At 46.6% G+C, this 23843-nt stretch overlaps 1 protein-coding gene across 2 annotated transcripts in view; it reads left to right on the forward strand.

Annotated features, from left to right (window-relative positions):
• si:dkey-34e4.1 (carboxyl-terminal PDZ ligand of neuronal nitric oxide synthase protein) overlaps window positions 1–23843 on the forward strand; it is a 61703-nt gene that overhangs the window by 21457 nt on the left and 16403 nt on the right. For both annotated transcript variants that reach the window (XM_061215886.1, XM_061215887.1), the window contains exons 3-9: window positions 6140–6232; window positions 6391–6449; window positions 9437–9545; window positions 10856–10997; window positions 11442–11602; window positions 19008–19169; window positions 22230–22395. In XM_061215886.1, coding sequence (XP_061071870.1) covers window positions 6140–6232; window positions 6391–6449; window positions 9437–9545; window positions 10856–10997; window positions 11442–11602; window positions 19008–19169; window positions 22230–22395 — 892 coding nt within the window. The remainder of the gene's footprint in view (window positions 1–6139; window positions 6233–6390; window positions 6450–9436; window positions 9546–10855; window positions 10998–11441; window positions 11603–19007; window positions 19170–22229; window positions 22396–23843) is intronic.

A 23843-nucleotide genomic window follows, 5' to 3' on the forward strand; every position in this document is an offset into this window, starting at 1 on the left:
TGTTTTCGACGAACCCGCTTCTGTGGAAGAAGGGGCTGTGTGCGCAGTCGGAAGGCGAGCGGAAGGGTGGGATCAGGGCTCCTAATTCCCGCATCCGAGCGGAAAAGCCCTGCCTGCCAGACGGGCGCTGGTAGCGGCCCCCTCCTCTGACCTCACACCGAAATGGGCCAAGGTCACCTCCCACAGAGAACGTCATGGACACGGTTCCTAATGCTCGCGCCAGCAGACTGAGGCTTCCCAGTGTGTCTCTACTTCCCCTGCTCCATAAGCCAATTTATTTGGTTCTGGTTTTAAATCTGGCCCAAATTGAGGGGGGATCAGTGGGAAGGTTATTTAACCTGGAGTGACCACATCTATGCATCAGCACACCGGCAGTGGAGCCCCTTTGATTCATTGAATAAATGTACTATATGTATTTTCGAGATTAGTTGTTTACAAACGTAAGTGGCAGTGCGTGGAAATTAAAAAAATAATGCAGGGTGATTTCAGGCTGAATTTCCCTGTCATTAAATGAAGCTTGAGTATGTGAGCATCCAATAGGCAGACAATTTGAGAGAGAGAGAGGGAGAAAGAGAGCGTGTATGCATGAAATGTGAGATGCTTCCCTTGTTAACGATGACATCACCCGACTGATAGTACAATGTTTTGGGAAGCTTCCACTTGAATAATTATCATATAAAGGTTTACTCAGTGTTGCTTGGTTTGTCTGATTCACTCTACATCTGATTTGTCATTTTTAATATTAGAAAGCTTGTCTTGGTAAATAGCTCAGAAATGAAGAGAAAAATAAATAGTATGCATCCATTCAGAGGAAGCAAATTCTTTTCCATTCCATGTGATTCTGAAAATGTGTTTTCCAGCTGAATTGCGGAAGAATAGATGGTCTCTTTGTATTTTAAGTTTGAAGATCCTTGAAATGACAGTTTCTGCATTTGTCTGAGAAAACTGAATTCCAAAGAACTGTGTACATGTGGTTGCTTAGATACTTCACAGAAGCCATTGTATGGCTGCATAGATTCAGCTGCGCTATAGAGAGCCACTGTGACCTCCAACATGGCTGGCATTCTCTGGCTGTGAGACACTGGCCTAGAATCTCTGGGTAATCTGCATTCTCCTTGTCCAACATGCATTATCATGCAAGAGAACAAAAACCATCATCTTCAGCCATTGACACAGAATCTTATTGAGTCATAGACATATTTTTACTGTCATTAATTATTTTACATTGTCATCTTGGAATCTTGGAATTTGCAGAATTCCCAATGGGTTCAAGTAATGCTGCAGAAGGTTTTTAAATGTATGAACAAGAAGGGAATGCACAGTTGCAAAATACATTTTTTGCAGAGTCTACATAATCTGAGAATTTCAGGAATCACATTCTTAATAGCCAAGGGCAGGTTTGCTTGATATTATTGGGAGTGACAGGCACTGTAGCCATATTGTATACCATTAACATTAATTTAGGTTTAAAGCTGGTTTTTCATATGGAGTGTGTCAGCAGACCTAGGCACTCACTGGCTACCTTCCCTTACACAAGTTTAATAATTATGAATTAATTAAAGAAAAAAGAAGTCAGACATTTCTTAGAAGCCCATCAAGTGAATTAAGGATCATGGTTTTGTGCTGTAAGTTCAAAATGAACCACCTGAAATTAGTGTCAGATAGGGACCATTTATCAATGGCAGTTAGAAAATTAATCTCCTGGTCTTCATTTTAAGAAAAAGGATAGACCTGCTAATACTTCAACCACTTTTTAATTTGAATCAAGATGCCAGAATTTGAAAATGGGGGAAGCCATACTGAAAAGGTTTGTGCAAGACAGATTTGAAAACGAATTGCATTTTCAACAATTCAATGATTTCTAGGTCCATTATTTGTTTAAAAAATAATAATAATCATCATCTCAAACCCAGTGACCACACTTCCCAAAAGGAACTTCCCTAGCATTTCATGACTAAAACTCGAAGAAAAATGCTGATTGCAAAGTTATCCATTAAAAATAGAGAGGAATTTTACTGAGATAAAATGCATGAAAAAAGAGCATGATAAATTGGAATTGAAATGTCATTAGGGCTCAGCGGTTTGTTAAAGGTCAGGGTGTGCGGAGCCATCAGCTCCCTTTCTTCAAGGTGCATATGCCTAATCAAATTATGCTGTACATTTTCAAAAGACCTGTTCTGAAGAAAACCTTCATTTTTTTGCATGATACAATTCCCTGGCACACTCCCTCTTGAATGTGAGCCAGGTTGGGAAAACGAAAAAGAGTACGCAGTAAGTTAGAACCCTCCACTCCTTTAAGCAGTGTCTTTTTTGTAATCTCTGTAAGAGGCCTGCTTGCCCCCAAAAGACTGATTTTGAGAGGGTGGCTGCATCCGGCCTGTAAAATGCAGTGCTCAGTAGTGATTAAAATGTTCCTGTTGGCGAGTCTTTTTGAACTGCTTCAGAGCAAGCCAAAGGAGCTGGCTCTGCTTGCCAACATTTTTCCACATTGTCAAACTGCTGTGTAGTGGAAGGGTTGTCAAGTGCAACTTTTTAATTGTTTGCTCTGATGTAAATCGAGCAACACAGGAAACAATGCAAGTGCATTAATCCCTGAATATTTAAAAACGCTTTGCACTTAAGCAAGGAAAATATTAAAATTTCATATATGAATAAAGCTACAAAACATTTTTTCCCCTCAAGAAGCAGACAAAATGTAAATTATGAAACATTTGGCCATACTTGTGTGGCTGCCATTTTATTTTCAAGTGCTTTTCCAATGAGGGGTGCAAAGAAACTCTTCGGTACATGAAGATTTAAATTTTGGGGTACGGAGAAATGGCTGTCCCATAAACAGAAATGACAGCGCCCAGAGAAGGAAGTGGTCATGTTTCATGTAGTAGGTCTTGTTTTACTCCATGAAAATCATCTTGCATATTAGATGCCAGCTCCTCTAACCACCCCCACAGACATTGCTGCCTCTGAGCTAAGTGTTTCAGGGCGTTTTCAGCTCAGTTTATCTTCGGTTCATCCGCGCCGTTGATTCAGCAATGTTCTCACTTTGCCTGAACAGCGTCCTTTTTCCTAAATAGCGTATTGATGTGTAAAAACATAATACTTTGATTTTGGCAGAATACATTCTGTTCGGGCTAGTGAAGAAACACTGATTCGAGTGTGCCAGCTTCGGAGGTTCCTCTTGGAAGAACCGCAAAATTGCGTATCGCATAGGAGCTTTTGTGTTGCTGCATCACTCGCATGTCAAATTGCAATTTAGCAAAAGCAAAAATATAGTCAGTCGTTGAGCTATGATGGATGGGAACGTAATGTTGCATATATCATAATGCAAGAATTATAATGTTGTAGTCTCTCAATGTAGAGCAGATGATGGAATGGCAGATGCATGAATAAATTGGACATCATTTCTCCCTGACACCACCCTCCCCCATCACCCGTCACACACATTGGTCACATTGTTTAACCTTGATATATCTGTAGACATGCTCACGCGCGCACACATGAGAAACGAGCACGCTCTGTGATGGATCTTTGGCCAGGAGCAACTCTGCCTGCTGACAATGTCATTTATTTATTTATTTTTCCACTTGGGTTCATTTCCTGGGAGGTCCTCGAAGACACAGTGGCTTGAAATCTCTGGTATTAAGATCACGGTGGATTGTGATTTTTGTATGCACACTGAAATCTATGGGAACATCCAGTATAAATGTGGTGCCAACTTTCACTGTTTTTTCATGCACCCCGCTGTGCGTTTAACTGCCAAGGCAAATAGTAAAAATATTTTCATATTCCGTTTTTTAAATTGCGCTTCTCGAAACATTAGTGGGTCTGCACGCTCTCACAGGACCATATGCCTGCAGGTTTGTACAGACTGACTGAAGGGGCAGGACTGCTTGGTAGAAGCTGCTATGGCATGATGAATGACCAACACCGGACCAAAGAACGTGCATAAAATGACAATGCTCTAATGGACGAGGCCGTCGATCGGGCAAATCGGCGGTACACAGCCAGAGAGGGGGTCGCGGGATGAAATCCCAGGTGGGAAAGCGTTGTGTCTTAAGTGGCTCATTTGCATCGCTCAGAATTGATTGCGTAACGGAAAGGAAGTCCTGTGTAAGCAGTGCAGTGCGGAAGATGGAGGCCCGGTGTGGAACAGTGCCTGTTCGCAGATGCAGACGCTGCCGTTCAGCAGCCATGGCCTTCATTACCGTGTAAAGCGTAGCGCATAGCCACGCGTGTATTCACGCAAATGTGTCGGTCTCTCACGTCTAACACATTTATCATTTAATCAGCACTCGCTATTCCCTTCCCTCTGGGAGCCTGAAGCTTTAATCACTGTCGGCCTACAGGACCGGGAAAGGAAGGCAACATTGGAGATGTACTACATGCATGACACACACACACGCAAAGAGCTACTGACATGTTTGCACAGGAACACAGCGAGGCCCTTTGGTTCGCACTGACTGTGGGAGGCCTTGCAAGCAGAGACTGTGGCCAACTACACCATAGAAGTCTGGCTGTTCCAGCAGGCCTGAAGAGGGAAGTTCATAGCTTTCCTGTGCTCTCAGAGAACGAAGCAGGAAAAAAGCTTATGTATGACGCTGTTGTGAAACATGGTTGGTTATGGCTTTTAACAAGACTTTTGAGGTGAAGGATCTCCCAGAGTGCCCTCCCTCCATGTTTAAATAAAACTTTTAATGACAAAAATGTCTGACGTGACAGCTGTGTTCTCGTCAGCCTTCCCTTTCAACCAGGACCACGCCGAAAAAGTTGGAGCAAGTCAGAAGTTGTTAGTCACTCTGTGAAGTGGGCTGTAAGTTACAGAGACACAGCAGAAAAGGTTTTTTTTAAGCTGTCATTGACAGAGCGGTGTCCTGTCCTACAAAGAGGAGCTCTGCTCACTTAGTCATCTTAGTCATACCCATACCCACTTTAAAATGATGGGGCAGCCAGGAGCCTGGTGGCTAAGGTGCATGACCCGGAATGTCGGTGGTTCAAGTCAGTGGTAGCCACGATAAGATCCGCACAGCTGTTGGGCCCTGGAGCAAGGCCCTTAACCCCACATTGCTCCAGGGGAGGATTGTCCCTTGCTTTGTTTTAATCAACTGCAAGTCGCTTTGGATAAAAGCGTCAGCTGAATTATTCATTAATTAATCATTAAAAATCAGATGGACAGTGTGGTTCGGTTAAAATCCTGCTACACATCCGATCATCAGGTCAGTTCCAGCTCTCTCTATGTGCATGCTGCGCTAATTATAGGACCCGAACTGGAATAGAAAATGCTGTCAGATAAATACTTTTTTTTTTTTAAATTGATTTGGGGATTGATTTGGGACTTGGACCCGTCCGCATCGCGTGGTGCAGTCTGGGGGGGGGACTGGTGTCACCTGGCACGGTTGCCCTTTCAGACTGATATGCCGGGGGGGGGGGGAAGTGAACGGTTAAGCGCCATATTGACCGCTTCCATCCACTCATCCTGTGGTGTTTGTGACTGCTGCTCAATAGATTGTGAGACCGAGTCGGGCCATTCATATGGGTCACTCCTGTTAACAAAAACACAAGGGATGCAAAATGTGGCATGAAAGAACACACTGTAAGAATTGGAAATGTCCTTGGAAAAGTATGCAAGAAAGAGAGCCAACTGGTCCAGAGACACTACACCCAACTCTTAACAGTCCCCGATGGGCTTAATACTCCCAGAATATGGAATTACTCTCTTGGGGCTTTGATTAAATTGGGCTTTTTACCCTGAGTATGTGGTAACTGCCAGAGCACCCCGAGGAGGAATGGGTATGACTATGAAGAAGAGTAGCAGTTAAACTTCCAGCTGGCTCAGCAATGTGTGGTGTTAAAAAATGTTTTTTCTCTGCATGCTGCCAAGCTGTTTAGGTGACAAGATATATTTGCATGCAGCTGGAATAATGTCCTGATAGCTTTCTGTGTTTCAGCATTTCCATATGATGCTGTTTCTGTGCCTGCCTGGGGTGTGCTACAGAGAGGCATGGGATAATTACATGGCACTGTCAGCGTACCGAGAGCCCCGGCAGAGTAGAAAGGAGACGTGTGACACTTTGTGAAGCCTGCCTTTGTCGGTGTAAAACTGGGACAATTCATAATTCATGTTTTTAACTCTTACTTTTTTCAGTACGAATTCAAAGCAAAGAACATAAAGAAGAAGAAAGTGAACATCGTGGTGTCTGTGGACGGGGTGAGGGTGATCCTGAGGAAGAAACAGAAGGTACGTCGTGGCCCTCCAAATTATGTATGACATCCTATATCCAACCTCATCAGTGGACTTTTCATTGTTTCTCATGAAGTGTGTTCTTTTCTTATACGTATGTTTCACAGCCTTTGGCACTGGTCGTACGTGCTCATGAATTTTGTTTCCGTTCACAGCGGAAAGAATGGACTTGGGATGAGAGCAAGATGCTTGTGATGCATGACCCGATATACAGGTGAGTCTGTTACATACCCCTGGGAGGTCAGGAGAGCTGGACACGGGGAGATACGGAAAGGCCGCTTTTCGTCAGCGGTTATGTTTGGGATATAGCGAGCGAAGAGAGACAGCGAGAAAAAAAAAAATAATAATAATAACGAAACAGAAAGGCTTTGTCTGTCACCTTCACAGGAGTGGGATAGAAAATAACAAACTAAAAAAAGACGCATCAGACGAAAAAACAAACAACTTGTCAGCTCTCTCGTGTTGGCTGTGGTTTCCCAGTCTCAGCCGCCTACTGTGGAAAGAAGCACACTTTTAAATCCCTGGACTGACTCGTAATCCGATCCAGGTGTGTCTACTTAGCCAGTAGGCGTGGTCCTCAGATAGCCCTGCGAACTGAGCCCCGACTGCCACAACTATGTAAACATATGCATTTATACAGCTTAATCTTACGCCCGACCTATTGAACAGGTGATTCAACACGTTCTGGTCTGCAGATGTATGGTAATGTGTACATGCAGGTTTTAATTCATCACTGCGCAGTTGGCTGGGACCTGCTGTTTCTGGAGTTCTGCTGAATACCTAATGAAGGCTTGTCATTAAGGCACCTTACCACTCATTAATATGCAGCCCATATGTCACATGCATGAGGCATGCAGTTATCGCCTATGCATGAGTTGATGCACTGCAGTAATGGCTTTCAAAGAGCAATTAGAATGGCTCTCGTATTCTGTAAGCTTGTGTATGAATAAAACATTGGTCACGTGTGTCTGTGTGTGTGTTGGGGGGGGGGGGGGGGCTATAATTGTTTTACCACGGGCGTGGGAAGGATTTACCATGTTTGTTCCACTGTTCTGCTGTGTCAGTGGGACCTAAGGTCACCGATTGCTGTGATTTGGGAGTAATGTCATCGCGTGGAAGCCCTGCGTTTTCACTGGAAAGGGCTGGCATCTTTGGAGCCCACCATACATTCATATTTAAAGGCCAATCCGCTAGAATGCTCATCATGTTAGAATGAATAATGCATCTCTTTAAAAGATTATTTTGTCGCGAAATGGCTGACGTCTGGTCATGGAAATTCATATTTTTAATTCATGAAATCCTCATTAATGCAATTAACTGGATGTGGTTTTTGTGCACTCCGATGCTAAAGAATTGATGTGACTTTATGAAGTGACACGTGAGCTATTCCTAGGCCCCCACCTCAGAATGTTCTGGTCGGAGTGAGTCACTTTATCCTGGTCTTGTACAGAAACCACTTTATTGCTCCTCAAAGTGAATTGAAGATGATGCTATCATGTCATTGATGGAAAGGCTGTTATGGAGCACCTGTACATGTTCATTTATGTTTACGGTCTTCATATGCAGAATATCTCTGAACACAGTGTGCCAACTGAAGAGAAGATATTGTTGTTTTGAGTGAGCTTTTTTTTTTTTTGTGGTGTTTGTCATGGTTTGTTATGGTTGTTTGTTGAATGAGAAGGTTTTAATGTTGGCCTGTTAATTGAGCTGAAAGAAGGTATTGCTTCTGTGTTTAGTCTGTGTCCTTTTTCATGTTGATTTTCGAATTGAGTTATATTTGCATTTGGTGACTTGGCCGGTAACACCCATAATCATATGAATGTTGGGCTTTGAAATGTCAAGTCTCTTCCTCTCAGCGTCTGGCCTGTGAACTAGAGACTCATGGATTTTCAGTTAGTTAATTTGCTGTAATATCACATAATGGCACTATATGTGTTGTGTAAAACGACTATACATTATTTGAGCTTTTTCTGATACAATTTACAGTCACATTACAGTCACGCAGTGAGCATTACTGACAGAACGGCACTGCAGCTGCAGTGTTGTTAGGTGACTAAGTGGACATTCAACACAGATCCAGCCAAGAGACTACAAGGTCTAAATCACTGCCAAACCCAACTGATTAGTCTCATGTCCCGTAGTGCCTGGGGCTCTCATAATTAAAAGCCGTCAAAGACACAGACAGGCGTATTTACTCTGAACCCCCAACCGGCCCTCCCTGTAACAGACCACTGCTCAGTCCCGCATTCACGGAAACTGTGATATGGTGGAAAAAAGGGGGGGAAAAGACCAGTCTCAGAGAGGATCATATTCATGGTGAAGCCCTATGAGATTGTATTCCCTTGTCCAGAAAAAGCGGTATCTCTCCCAAGCACAGAGCAACAGTGCTGCTGTCAGTATCATGCGCTGGGCTGCAGTGTGAGTTTGATTGTGTGTGCGTGCGTGTACTGTGCCGCAGTACGAGTGTGTGTACTGTGCTGCTCTGTGTGTGTGTGTGTGTGTGTGTGTGTGTACTGTGCTGCTCTGTGTGTGTGTGTGTGTGTGTGTGTGTGTGTACTGTGCTGCTCTGTGTGTGTGTGTGTGTGTACTGTGCTGCTCTGTGTGTGTGTGTGTGTGTGTGTGTGTGTGTGTGTGTGTGTACTGTGCTGCTCTGTGTGTGTGTGTACTGTGCTGCAGTGTGTGTGTGAGAGAGTGAGTGAATGAGCGAGCGAGTGTGTGTGTGTGTGTGTGTGTGTGCTGTGCTGCAGTGTGAGTGTGTGTGTGTGTGTGTGTGTACTGTGCTGCAGTGTGTCTGTGTGTGTGTGTGTGTGAGAGAGTGTGTGAGTGTTGTTGTGTGAGTGTGTGAGTGTGTGAGTGTGTGAGTGTGTGAGTGTGTGAGTGTGTGAGTGTGTGAGTGTGTGTGTGTGTGTGTCCAGGCAGCAGTATTGGTCTCGGTGCGTAGGGCACAGTGCAGCAGTATTTCTCCCTTTACTGCTCTCTTTATAGTGCATCAGGCAGCACTATCGCTCTTTCTGTGCAGCAGTAGGAAACACTGATGGGCCAGTAATACTACTTCTGTAATGCTGCGCAGCGATAAATAAGACTTTAATTAGAAGCAGCAGATGCATCTGTTAAAGCTTTAAAGTTTTATACATCACATCTTGGTTGTATTTTTTTAAAGACATTAAAGACGTCTTTAAGCCTTCGCGTCTGAATTTTCAGAATTTTCTACGTGTCCCACGACTCCCAAGATCTGAAGATCTTCAGCTACATTGCCCGAGACGGAACAAGCAACTCCTTCAGATGCAACGTCTTCAAGTCCAAGAAGAAGGTAACTGTTCCCACCCACTGAGCCCCGCCCTGCTCCCCTCCACACAGAGCCCCGCCCTGCTCCCCTCCACACAGAGCCCCGCCCTGCTCCCCTCCACACAGAGCCCCGCCCTGCTCCCCTCCACACAGAGCCCCGCCCTGCTCCCCTCCACACAGAGCCCCGCCCTGCTCCCACACACAGAGCCCCTCCCACACACTGAGCCCTGCCCTGCTCCCACACACAGAGCCCCGCCCTGCTCCCGCACACAGAGCCCCGCCCTGCTCCCGCACACAGAGCCCCGCCCTGCTCCCCTCCACACAGCCCCGCCCTGCTCCCACACACACAGCCCCGCCCTGCTCCCACACACAGAGCCCCGCCCTGCTCCCACACACAGAGCCCCGCCCTGCTCCCACACACAGAGCCCCGCCCTGCTCCCACACACAGAGCCCCGCCCTGCTCCCACACACAGAGCCCCGCCCTGCTCCCACACACAGAGCCCCGCCCTGCTCCCACACACAGAGCCCCGCCCTGCTCCCACACACAGAGCCCCGACCTGCTCCCACACACACAGCCCCGCCCCCGCTCCCACACACAGCCCCGCCCTGCTCCCACACACACAGCCCCGCCCTGCTCCCACCCACACAGCCCCGCTCTGCTCCCACACACAGAGCCCCGCCCTGCTCCCACACACACAGCCCCGCCCTGCTCCCACCCACACAGCCCCGCCCTGCTCCCGCACACAGAGCCCCGCCCTGCTCCCGCACACAGAGCCCCGCCCTGCTCCCGCACACAGAGCCCCGCCCTGCTCCCCTCCACACAGCCCCGCCCTGCTCCCACACACACAGCCCCGCCCTGCTCCCACACACAGAGCCCCGCCCTGCTCCCACACACAGAGCCCCGCCCTGCTCCCACACACAGAGCCCCGCCCTGCTCCCACACACAGAGCCCCGACCTGCTCCCACACACACAGCCCCGCCCCCGCTCCCACACACAGCCCCGCCCTGCTCCCACACACACAGCCCCGCCCTGCTCCCACCCACACAGCCCCGCTCTGCTCCCACACACAGAGCCCCGCCCTGCTCCCACACACACAGCCCCGCCCTGCTCCCACCCACACAGCCCCGCCCTGCTCCCACACACTGAGCCCCGCCCTGCTCCCGCACACAGAGCCCCGCCCTGCTCCCGCACACAGAGCCCCGCCCTGCTCCCGCACACAGAGCCCCGCCCTGCTCCCACACACACAGCCCCGCCCTGCTCCCACACACAGAGCCCTCCTTCCCTGCCCTGGGTCCTCACGCCTGTCTGTCTGTCTGTCCGTGTGTCCGTCTCAGACCCAGGCCATGCGCATCGTTCGCACGGTGGGCCAGGCCTTCGAGGTGTGTCACAAGATCAGCCTGCAGCACGCGCAGCAGGGCGTAGACGGACAGGCTGACGGGGAGAGCGACCAGTCCGTGGAGGAGCAGTCGAGCGAAGGTGAGAGCGTGCGGAGAATCCTCTTACAGCGCTGTCTGGTGTGTGTTCTAGCCCACGGGGACTCCATACTGCGGGGCATGGAGGAGTCCTGTAATTATAGACTATTTTGTTATACCCATATATCATTAGTGACAAAATGATAGGTTTGTGATGTAATGATATACATCCATATTCTTGTGTTAGGCAGCATCTGCCTTGCAGCCCATACAGTGGTGTTGGATTCAGGATTCAGGGCCAACACTTTTCTCGAGTTGGGGACCCTCAACCACAGGGTGATCAGTTTAGGTGGTCTTGAGATGGGGGGGGGAACCCTGGTTCTAACTTCTCGCCACATCAGCCTTATGAACAGTAAGAAGCTGACATACATTGGCGAGTTTGCTGGGAGGCACTTGAAGGTGGCCGGTGGCACTGTAAACACAGCGGGGATGTTTTTGCGGTCCCCAGGCGGTCCGCTGCCCGGGGAGGCGGGGGACGACGTGGGCGGGACGGTGGTGCAGTCGCAGGCGGGGACGCTGTGTGAGCATGCCGTCAGCGAGATCCTGCAGAGCCTGGCCGAGCTCAACGTGGTGAAGCCCGGCCACAACCTCAAAGACAAGACCTTCCAGGTGAGCCCCGCGGGCGTGACGACCCGCTCGGTGAGACCTGTACACCAGGTTGTTAATGCAAATATTTAATCAGCCAAGCAGGTGACAGCAACTAAATGCATAAAAGCATGCTGACGTGGGTTCAATAGGTTCAGTTCTTTTTCAGATCAAATGTCGTGTGAGTGTAGAAGAAATGTAATCTAAGTGACTTTGACCATGGAAAGATTGTTGTTGCCAGACAGGGTGGTTTGAATATCTCAGAAACTGCTATTTTCATGCTCAACAGTCTCTAGAGAATGGTGCGAGAGACAAAAAACATCCAGTGAGCAGCAGTTCTGTGGGCGACATTGCCTTGTTAATGAGAGAGGTCAGTGGAGAAGGGTCAAACCTCTTAAGTGGATAGGCTACAGCAGCAGTAGTAAGTCCAATAGGTCTAATATATACCTAATAAAGTGCTCACTGAGGTCATGCCGATTTCTCTGAAAGGAATGGTAACGTATGATGCAATGTTCTGCCCAGAAATGTTCCCTATGTGAATTGGGTGCGACAGAACTCATGTCACAACAATTAGAATATTCTATTGCCTGAAAATCCTGTTCACACGAGCAGTTACTACTTTTTATACTGCATTTGCATAGACATACACTTGTACCAGCGTGTACTCATTTAAAATGCCAGTGAATTGAACTTTTACAATTCCCCCCCCTGACAGAATTCTAATGACGTTGGCTGTCGTTCATATAGCTCCTTTCATGCAAGGATCAAATCTATTGACGCAATGTCTCATGTACTCCACTACCAATGTGTACTGCATACTGTACTGTTTTCTGTATCAACAGACAAAAGCTATGGGCCTTCCATACCAAGTGGTCTTGAATACTTTTAAGTGGAACCTTCTATGTGGGCATTTTAAGACACTGAGTTGGGTGTTGAACCCAAGACGCTGCCTTGCCCTGCTATGATACTTCTGTCTTCAACATATCTCAGTGCCGAATGAGCTCCCACTGTCCAAACTGGAAGGGTACAGGCCTCACGGTCCTTAGTTTTTAGTGCAGGCCAGAACAAGTTTATTTTGCCTTTGTTGGAAGATTCTAAGGGAATGAAACCAAAAGTGAAATACTGTATTGTCTTCAACATCCGACTGCTTTGGAAGGTAGAGCTTTATAAGCAGAGATACTTTTTCGAGTGAATATTTGACAGGGGGCTTTCCTTTAATCTCCCTCTTCGGCCCCAGGGCCGTTTTAGCTGCACAATTTCACCCCTGAGATGCTTCACTGTGTCGGCTGCACGCTCCAGCTCAGCCCTGTAACTCTGCTGCACAACTGGAGCAAGGGGAAATGACTTTTCCTTTTGCCTGCTCTGGTGTTGGAGGGAGGGGGGGGGTCCCTGGGAACTGCCCACACCCTCCCCACCACTCCAGGTTTAATAAAAATAAAATGCTATTAATAAGAGGGCCGTCTGGGAGGGACGAAGGCGAGGCTGCTGCGCGTGCTGACCGCCCGCTCTCCGTCAACCTGCCACGTCACCCCCGCGGCTTGCGTGCGGCCTGAGCCCAGCGTCAGAGGACCAGCTCCAGGGGGGAAGAACAGCCAGCGCGTTACTTCATATGCCGTCAGACAGGAGCCAGCTGTTGGCACTAGGCCAGCTGTGGGGTTTTTTAAACCGGGGTACGTCCCAGGGCTGTGTGGACACGCTGACTGCTGGGCTCGGTGGGACCCGGGCCGTCTCCCGGAGGGGTTCACCGCCACCTGTCTCCGTGCGCACCCGTCACCGCGCCCCTCCCCCCTCCCCGTCACACACCGGCGCGTTAATTAACGAGCTAACGAGCGCGCCTCTCGCAGGAGCCTCGCCCAGCACTGTAATTATGAGCTGCCAGTGATCGAGATTTCATGGCAACAACCGTGTGGAGGGTAGATTTCTTCACAGAACGTAAGAGTGAGCGAACCATTATTGTCAAAATTGTTGTTTTTTTTAAGCAGATTAATTAAAAATGTAATCAAAGGGCAATGAAACCATTAAAATTCTAATCAAAAACCCTCATTTCCGTGTCAACTGCAGTGGATGTGTAAATGTAGCATGCTTCAGTGGTGTAGATTCATTTTGAATACATGTCTTCGTTGCCTTCTAGTGGCAGGATACAGTAAGCACAGCTACTGGACGTCATATTTCAGATTTCTTACTGATAATAAAAGCCAAGATGTTTTCAAGCTCTTATTTACATAAATCCTTGTTGAAATAGAATTAATTAATATAATCAATTTTGAGTTCCAGCAGTTATTACAGAAGAACTATAAATGTTTGTTTTGAAATCAACGCGTTACATCTTTAGAGTTAATAACGATGATAATGATAATAATAATAATAATAATAATAATAATAATTAATAATAGTTACCATTGTATTGACCAGCCATTATTGTGGTGAACGTTAGTATTTTCCAGCCTGATTTGGACAGTGCTGCAGAAAGTGAAATCCAACCCCATGTACAGTACCTTGGCCTCACCTGGGATGCATATGATACCTTTTGGTAAAAAAGGTCATGTGTACGTTTCTTTTTTTAAGGTATAAATTGTCTTATTTCGTACAACTTGCCTCAGTGCAATGATAGACCAGCACCTAAATACACTAAAATAATGATCGTCTTAGACAGACACAGGTGAAGACAAAACACCTGCTGAATCAGTGAATAGTTACTTCTGAGATACTGTACATATCGAACATCATATCATATACTTTAACCCATTATGGGCTACGGAGCCCTCTAGAAAACTCAGAAAGGCCTAGGAATCACAACGCATTTCAACGGTCATGTGTGTTGTACACCGGTCATATAATCAACTACAACGCCAGCGTCCCGTCTGTTAAGGGAGATGTAACGTGCAGGTCGCATCTGTCTGTTAAGGGAGATGTAACGCGCAGATCACATCCACCCGTAAGAGGTTAACAAAAATCATCTGCTAACTGATGAAAATCAACAAATGAACTAGAATATGATTCTCAGTTCAAAAGGGAGATACCATTTGGTGAGGATCGTGTGCATCTGCCAAATATATTTCCAGAAAGTAGACAAGTGGGAGGGGGGAATCGCGATTAATTTTCCCTGGGTCTACAACGGGGTTTCCTGTCCCACTCAGGATTTGGACCCACAGTGCTGAACCCCCTCCACTCTACACTGCTGTTAGCTGTCATTGCGGTTCGCTGAAAAGAGAGACCGCAATCACTACTGACCTCTCTCTCTCTCTCTCATTATTTGGTCTCCGTGCGCCTGAGGTAATGTGTTTGCACTCTCGAAGGGAACTTTTGGTTTAACATTTCAAGCAACGCCACAGCCAGCCACTTCCCCAGTATTTTCCTGCTTTTCTCTGAAAATGTGCTGGATCATTACTGATGCTACATGTGCTAATGCTGCTTATCTCTAAAATGGCTCCCGCACACAGGGGGCGACCCTGCAGCAGCAAAGCTATTAATCCGCACAAGCCTGACGAGGAGATTGAGCCTCCTGGCTGCTACAGGTCCACCAGCCGTGTACGGTTAATCTGGAGGAATCTGGAGACTGGAAATATGTAAATCCAAAATCTCCATATCTCAGATTCATGTTTGGAACATCAATGCAGTGCTTTTTAATTATTCTTTCATTAAGTGTGATTCTGGTTTCTTCTTTAATATATTCTTTTTTGTATCCTTGGACATTCAACTCTGTGGTGTTTAGGCCTGTTAATTAATCCTGATAAGCCTGATGTAGAGATTGATGGACAATGTACCGTATACGTACTATATCTTGAATTACATTAATTAATTCCCAAGTAGAGCTAAACCTCTGATCTGAAGTCATAGTCAACACAGAACCTTGCACAGAAATGATCGTCCTCCAGTTGCTCTTAGTGTTTGCCTTCCAGGTAACTGCAGTTTCAGTTTGACAGTGAGTCTAATGTAGTACTTCATCACGTCCAGTAAGTTTGCTACACATGGCCTCTCCCTGCAAAAACATGTTAGCTATCCATGATTTTTCAAGTACCGTTCCAGCTTGTAATAAGTGAAAGATTCTGTTTTTTTTTACATGAAAAAATAGGCTTCTATGTTCCTGAATTGGTAAGGTCCCCATTTTAATATACTCGCATTGGGCTGCTGCCAGTCATCTAGCACTTCTCCAGTTTTTTTACATAAATTCAACATAAATCTGCCTGACAGTGATGGAGAAATGATCTCCTGTACTTCTTTGAATAATATTTGCTACCAGGGCTAGTGGTATTGTTTTTATAATACTTTTAATACTCTTTTCCTTATCAGACATTCAGTCATTGTGTGTATAAGATGTAATTATAGGCATATTTATACACTCTCCTCTGGTAAAGCTCTCCACAATGACACTATTATCAGCAATATCTTTGAGAAAAGCTCATCATCATTTGATTCCACTTTACATCTGCCTTAACTTGTTTTCCCGAAATATTGAGGAAATGCTCTGGCTTATGTTTTGCGTCTTAAGCTATTTGCATTTCAAAGCACCAACCTGAGGCTCTGTCCGCTCTGCAGGCTGCCGCATTGTGTTAGGACAACAAAGACAAATACTCTATCTCCCCGGGGTGTGGAAAGGAGGAATCCCCTGGGGGAAAAAAAGGGGCGGTTTTGTGTGATGCCGCTCCATTCAAGCACATCTGTTTCCACATGAAATCAACAAAATGGCCGCCTCTAATGGCACCCTGTAACACAACCCCCCCCCCCCCCCCCCCCCCCCCCATTCTCTTCATCCTCAAATATTCCAGGCCAATTATTTCATCGAGCGGGCATGTTTGAACACCCCCCCCCCACATCTTATCAGAGTGGAACAGCTGGGGAAGAGTAAAGGCTTTCTTCCCGTGCGTCTGTCAGAGAGCCCTGTGATAAGAGTGTGCGCTTCTCTACTCTCGGAAACGGGAACTGCGGGAGCATCGAAAGCCTTTCTGATGCTGGGGAGATGCGGCCGGGTGTTTGTGCGGTGCTTGGTAGTCCTCGCCGCACCGTCGGTCCGAGTCTCAGGGACCCGCCATTACCTTACTGTCCGTCATTCAGAGCCTCACTGGGGTCCACGACAGTAGTTTGTACAGGCAGCCTGCCGTCCGTGCAGCTGGTGTGGTTGTCGAGGGCCTGTTCCTACAGTGGAAAGTGGCCATGTGGCCATGTGGGATAAATAATACGTTTCCGTTTATTCATTACATTAGTTATTTTGCTGATGCTTTTATCCAATGCGACTTACAGTTGGCTAGACTAACCGGGGGCCAATCCCTCTGGAGCACTGTGGGGTTGAGGGGTTTTTGTATCCTTGGACGTTCAACTCTGTGTTGTTTAGCCCTGTGAATTAGTCTTTAAAAGTGTGATGTAGAGACTGATAGACAGTGTACCGTATGTCTACTGTATCTTGGATTACATTTATTAATTCCAAAGTAGAGCTAAACCTCTGATCTGAAGTCATTGCTATTAACATCACTGCTCTTATTATCATAATAATTTATGTAAAAGAGATGCAGAGCTCCCAACACAGATCTTTGTGGGACTCCATTACAGATCCTTGGGCCCATCAGCTGCACCACTGATGTTATTGTGGCTACACCGGGGCTTGAACCACCAACCATCCAGGTCCCAGTCAAGCACCTCAGCCACTAGGGCTAGGCTATAGGCAGTCCACATATGGAGTAATACATGGATATATACAGTAATATATATATATATATATAGTAATACAGGCAATAAAGCCTGAAATGTGAGGACTTGGGGATCTGTGTAGGTGGGGCCGCTGAGTTCCTTGCGTCTGTTTACATTTTCATATGAAAGATGCGAATGGCTTGGCTACGGTGATGTGCCCTGAAATAGACTCCCTCGTCCGTGCTCTCGCTGGGAGAAGCCGAAAATCTCATTCTGCTCCGGAACAGGGCCGGCCTTGAGAGTTGCCGTGGCAGTGAGAGTTGCCGTGGCAGTGAGGCCGGGGGTCGGCAGGGTCGCTCGCCGTCAGCTCCAGCGCGTCGTTCACAAGCCTCTGCTACCGCCACACTCCGTCTCAGCAGTCTAATAAAGGCTGTAATAATGCTGCCCTGGCTACGCAGATGAGTTACAGGGAGAGAGACCGAAGAGAGATAATATAAGAAGGGAGGGAAACCGACAGAGGGAGAGATGCTCATAAAAAGGGGAGAGAGAAAGCAAAAGAGTGGGAGGGGGAAGGATAGAGAGTAGGAGGTAGAGAGAGAGGGAGAGGCTAAATGTACCGTCAGGTGCAAAGATTGTCGTGTCTAGGAAACGACAGAGTCCAAATCTTCAATTTGTCGAAAAACATCTTCGCGAGGGAAAAGACGACACCAGGCAGCAAGATCTTCAGGAAAATCAGACTTTATTAGCACACGTGCATAAAGCCGGATCAGCTCTCCAGAACTGAACCCCGACTGGCATTTGTACACCCATTTTATACACAGTTACTCCACCTACAACTCCTCCTCGAACCGCATTCTGGCAAATCACCCACACTTTTCTTATCGTAACTCCTCCCAACGCTCCTCCCACAACGTCATTGTGGCAAATTGCCAACGGTCCTTATGCTCTGCCAACTCTGTACAAAGTTCAGGGCATTCTGCCAACTACGTGTCCTCACTTCACCCCGCACCTGCTCTTGGCAAACTACCAGACCTCAAAGTTCTGGATGCCCTCCCTCTAACACGTTATCCATACACGTCACTCTGTATCTTTCGCTTTTATAAGACAAACTAAGCAGCAGTAATCATTGAAAATATACAGACAAACTAAACATTTCATTAATATTCACTTCTAATATACTTTTCTAATATACAGACATACTAAACATTTGATTAATTATTCTCTTCTAAGGGAATAAATGTACGTAGCATTCTTTGCTCTCATTTCAACAGTTTTCACTGTGGTTTCTTGCGTTTTCATAAGCTCAGCTATAATTAATATTCTAGGTCAAATAGATACACTCCTGGCATAAAACATTGAGAGTCCCGGAGAAATCAGCTGTACAGTCATATCTTGCTATGCCCGTGTCCTTGACAGTTTGGTCTACACAGTTCAAGACGGGCCCCCCCCCTGCCAGCTGGCTGGGCTCACTGTGTAATCCTAGCACAATTTAGCAGTTAATCAGTTTGAAACTATACAGGGTACATATCATACTTAAATACAGATATATTGATAAACTTTTAGCACACATCGTCGTGAGTTTTGGAGGAACCAGCCTGCTCACTAAGGCGGAGTCTGATTTTGACTTGTGATTGGTTATCATGCTTTTAGGAGGGAGATCTTTCATTCTGTGAATTTTCCCCTACAAGATGTGGTGCAAAGATGATATTCTCAGCAGCTCCTTGATGTGTTCCTGTCACGCTCCTCCTGCCCCTCCTCTCTGCACCTCCTCCTCCCGCCCCTCACTGCTCGGTCGTTTCTCTTGCAGGATTTGGAGAAGTGCTCGCTGTACACGGTGTCACGCAGCTCCCGGTCTCCGGTCAGCCCCTGCTCCCCCGCGCTGACGCCCCTGGCTGCACAGCACCACCTGCAGCTCCTGCAGCACCAGCTGCACCAGCAGCAGCAGCAGACACAGGTCGCTGTGGCCCAGGTGAGCCCCCTCATGCAGCAGACCCAGGTCGCTGTGGCACAGGTGAGCCCCCTCATGCAGCAGACGCAGGTCGCAGTGGCACAGGTGTGCCCCCTCATGCAGCAGCAGCAGCAGGTCACTGTGGCCCAGGTGAGCCCCCTCATGCAGCAGTCGCAGGTCAGTGGCCCAGGTGAGCCCCCTCATGCAGCAGACGCAGGTCGCTGTGGCCCAGGTGAGCCCCCTCCAGAATGGCTTTATCTGCGGTTAGTTCAGGAGGGTGCCCACTCGAACACATCCTGTAAAATGGCTACAGTCAGCCATCACGTATTTTGGACTGCATTTCAATTAATGCCTCTCATTCACCCAGTAACACACTCACACGGCAACAGTGAAAGGCTGCCATGCAAGGCACCAATCAGCTCATCAAGCAATTGGAGGTTAGATGTCTTGCTCAGGGACACTTTGACACACCAACAGCAGGGGGATCAACCCTCTGATTGCCTGCTCTTACCTCCTGTGCTAATTTATTGGTACAAACCATCAGCTGAGTTGCCACAGTGGATGTGAAAGTGGTACAGGTAGCTCCCCGGTAGAGGGGATATTAACCAATGTGGCTGTAGGGGTATCCTGCTAACATATACCCGCTCTCTGAGAAACCCTGGGGTCAGTTACGCACCCAAGGGACTTGGAAGTTTGATCAGTGCAATACAATACAGATGTGACGGGAAGCTGCCGCGGATAAAACTGGCCCTGCTCTGAGCAAACTTTCCATTTGTCTGGCTGTATAAACTGATGAGTCGTGTGAAAGTGACAGTGGATTGGCCGCAGCGGCGCCCAACTTGTACCAGAAACCAAGCTTTGGAGAGGCTTGAGGTACAATCAACACTGCGGTCTCTCCAGCTGTGTGGTCCTGGCTCCTGTGAACCAGACCAGGAATGTGTTTTTCTTATCAATTAACTACTAAATGACAATTTTTTTTTCCAAGCTATTTCATGGAAAGACCCATAATGCACCGTGCCTTGAGAAATGGCATGTGTTGAGAAGGTGGACTTGGTGAAGTGATGTGTACATTATGGGAAAGCATTTAAGCACCAGACACCACATGACTTTACACAAGTACAAGCTCTTTGAATGCGAATGAGAAGACTGTTTTTACTGTCACATTAACATTTGAGAATAACAAACAACCCCCATTCTCAAACGATTTGTATCGCCATGGTTGTGCTGTATTTCTGTACGTAGTTATTTATTTGTAGTATAATATAATGGTTATATAAGATTGTGATCTTCATTAAATTCTTATTTATAAATGTTTTTGAGGATACCTTATAATAAATATTATGTCCATTACAGGGGCTTAGTTAGTTTTTTTCATGCAGTGCATGTGACCGGGAACCTTTTCCATAGCCAGGCTAGAATACATTTAATAAAACAAAGAGGGAACCCAAAGCTCACAGATAGGAATCATAAATAGTGATAAAATATGAATAAAGAGCTAACGTCCCAGGTGTCCGAGACACGCTGATGGGAAAGAGGAGGCTGAGAGAAGGAAGATTATATTGGCATGCTGCACAGCGATATTAACAGAACATGAAACGAGAATAGCCTCCGCATGGGGTGGAAATGCGTTGGCTATGCTTGTTTTGTGTCCTTTTAATGTGGCAGTTGTTTCCTGCTCTTTTATTATTCCTGAGGGACGAGCACAGGACCTTCACACTTTATCTGCATGCGTTCTCAGAAAGGTGGCTGGAGAGTTTCTCAATGCAGAGTGTGGCACAGCTGTCTGTCCGTTTGGCAGCTTTGCTTCAGAGGTTGCTCATCTCATATAAACTGTAGTTTTGTAAACGTGGTTACATGGAAAGTCATGTCCACTGAGTGTAATATTAGAGGCTTAATTTTAATAAACAATATAATTTTAGCCAAAACATTTTTCTCCCAGACACGCAAACGCTGATGCCCACACACTCTGGAGATTTTTCTCCCTGTAGATATCAGTTCCAGTTCCACACAGTGAGCCAAGCCAGGCGTCTTCAGGCACAGCATGTAACCAGCAGACACACCACTAATGTAATGCAGGAATAACAGAACAGACACTGTACACCCGCTTTCCAATTTTAGATAATGTTATGTTGGTCTGGCAATAGAGATATGCTCATAGATTAACCAAAAGCGGTTAATAAATATGTTTGATTCAGTTTTAATTTTTTATTTTATGAGCACCCATTCACTTTCACCACTAGGAGGAGCTCTCACCTCAAGTCCAGACTAGAACAGTCTGGCATTGCTAAGTGGAATCGCTCTTATGGTTGCAAAAAAAAACACTATTACTGATATTGCACACATTTATTATTTTGTTTCCTGGCTCTTAGAGTCATCTCACAAAACAGGCGCAAGGCATGTCTAGATGCTAAAATCTCGCCATATGTTGTATACACATTGCTGAACTCACTTTCTGTAATTTGAAGCCTTGGAATAAAACATTGGAAGTTGTTCACTTGATTTTCATTCAACAATGCTGTGGAGTGCTTGTGTGAAAGGGCTTTGCGTGTTGCCTAAAATTAAATTGTAATTTGTTGGGCATGTGGAGGTATGCTTTGAAACACTCACACACACACACACAGCTGTGCGTACACACATACACCGACACACCTGTACTCACAAGCCTGCAGGGAAAACCTGAAGTTGCACTGATGGCCTGGGTCTGGTGCATTACATTACATTACATTACATTACATTACATTACATTACATTAATGGCATTTGGCAGACGCTCTTATCCAGAGCGACGTACAGCAAAGTGCATACCCATAACCAGGGCTAAGTGCGCTGAAAGACCCTAGAGGGAAGTACAATTTAAATTGCTACCTGCACAACAAAGATAAGGACCAGGGCCTATTTTAATTTTTTTTTTTTTTTTTTTTTTTTTAAACAAACAAACAAACAAACACAAAAGTATGACCCAAACCCCTTAACTAGCCAAACACTGCTTACCTAGCCAAACTAAAAATACTGATACACAAAAATGTAAATCACAGAAAGACAACAATGAGCCAGTGCTCACGGTGGCCTCTCCCCCTCCCAGGTGCAGCTCCTGAAGGACCAGATGTCCGCTGAGACGGCAGCTCGGATCGAGGCCCAGGCCCAGGTGCACCAGCTGCTGCTGCAGAACCGGGACCTCCTCCAGCACGTGGCACTGCTGGTCCGGCAGCTGAAGGAGCTGGAGGCCAAGGTGCAGGGCAGCAGCCAGAGTAAGGCCCCGCATAACCCCGCAGAACAGAGAGGGGCTCTGGGTACAGACTGCACCGGGCACTCGCATGTACTGTTCCCACTGTCCCCGCCCAAACACTCACTCTGAGCTCGGTGTTCATGTTCAAACTCTCCAAGCCCTGTATATATTCAATCCCTTATAAAGACCTATGCACCAACAAGACCCCTCCGTTCTGCCACTTCGTGCCGTCTGGCGCCTCCCCCTCGCCACACCTGCACTTCACGCTCACGACTGCTGTCTGTCCTGGTCCCCACGGTGGTGGAATGACCTCCCGGTGGATGTCAGAACGGCAGAGTCTCTGACCTCCTTCAAGCGCAGACTGAAGACCCATCTCTTCAGGCTACACCTTTCCCTCCCCAACTCACAATCACCGTGATTAGCCTTAGACCGTAATGGCACTTATGTATAGATATCGTTACTTGTATAGCTATTGTTGTTGTATTGTTTTCTAGCTGCCAACTGTGGTATGCTAGTTTGAAAGTTGATTGTACTCTTCAAGGGTTCTGAATTTCTGTATGTTTACACTAGGACTCGGAACAGTACTGTCCTCTCAGGTCCACTTTTGCACTTGCTCTTGTGTTTGATTTGCACTTTGTTGTACGTCGCTCTGGATAAGAGCGTCTGCTAAATGCCACGTAAGGTGATGTAAAAGCCCAGCGTTTAACTGTGTAAACATAGTCTAATTCCACTCTTACATTTGTAAGCTCACTGTGTAACCCCAGGGTTGAACTGTGTCCAGTCCTTCTCTAACCCGTTCCTTAACCCAGCGTATAACTGTGTCACTCTTTCACTCACTCTCACTCTCATAGGATAGGAACCTTTTTCGGGGTCTGGCACTTTAAAGGCAATTTATGGAAAAAACATGGAAACAGTATGTTTTATGGCGTGTCTGGTGCTTGCACACGTGGATGAGAGAGTGTCCTGTGAGATGAAACCCACTGCTGTTCTAAGTCAATATCGCACACTGGCCTTGCTGCCAGCCAGGGCCTTTCAATGAATTCAATGATTCTTTGTTGGAAAAGGGTATTTTTCTGCAGATAATGCTGTGATCACTGGCAGTTCTGTAGACCTTCGATATAAAGCTTCTTTTGTACATTTTTCAATGGGCTCTCATGCAAGGTGACAAATTGACTGTTTCCCTCTGTACCATCTTTGAAACGCATTACGCAGGACGTGCGTTTGTTATTGTAAGCCCGGCTTGTATTGCCAGGCCTGCTTTTTTAGCAAGTCATCCTCCAGAGAAAGTAATGTGAGCTTTTTAGTTTCACACTAATTTCAGAGGCCAACCTTTTTCCTACCGAACAACACATTTATAAACATCCAGATCCAGGCCTTGTCTCTGGGGTCCCTCCTCTTTCACTTGTCAGATTGTTTGGGTAAAAAGAAAAAAGTAAAATAAAAAAAAAAAAGAAATCGCAAAACAATTCC

Source organism: Conger conger, chromosome 12 (genome assembly GCF_963514075.1).
Source record: "Conger conger chromosome 12, fConCon1.1, whole genome shotgun sequence".
NCBI lineage: Eukaryota > Metazoa > Chordata > Actinopteri > Anguilliformes > Congridae > Conger > Conger conger.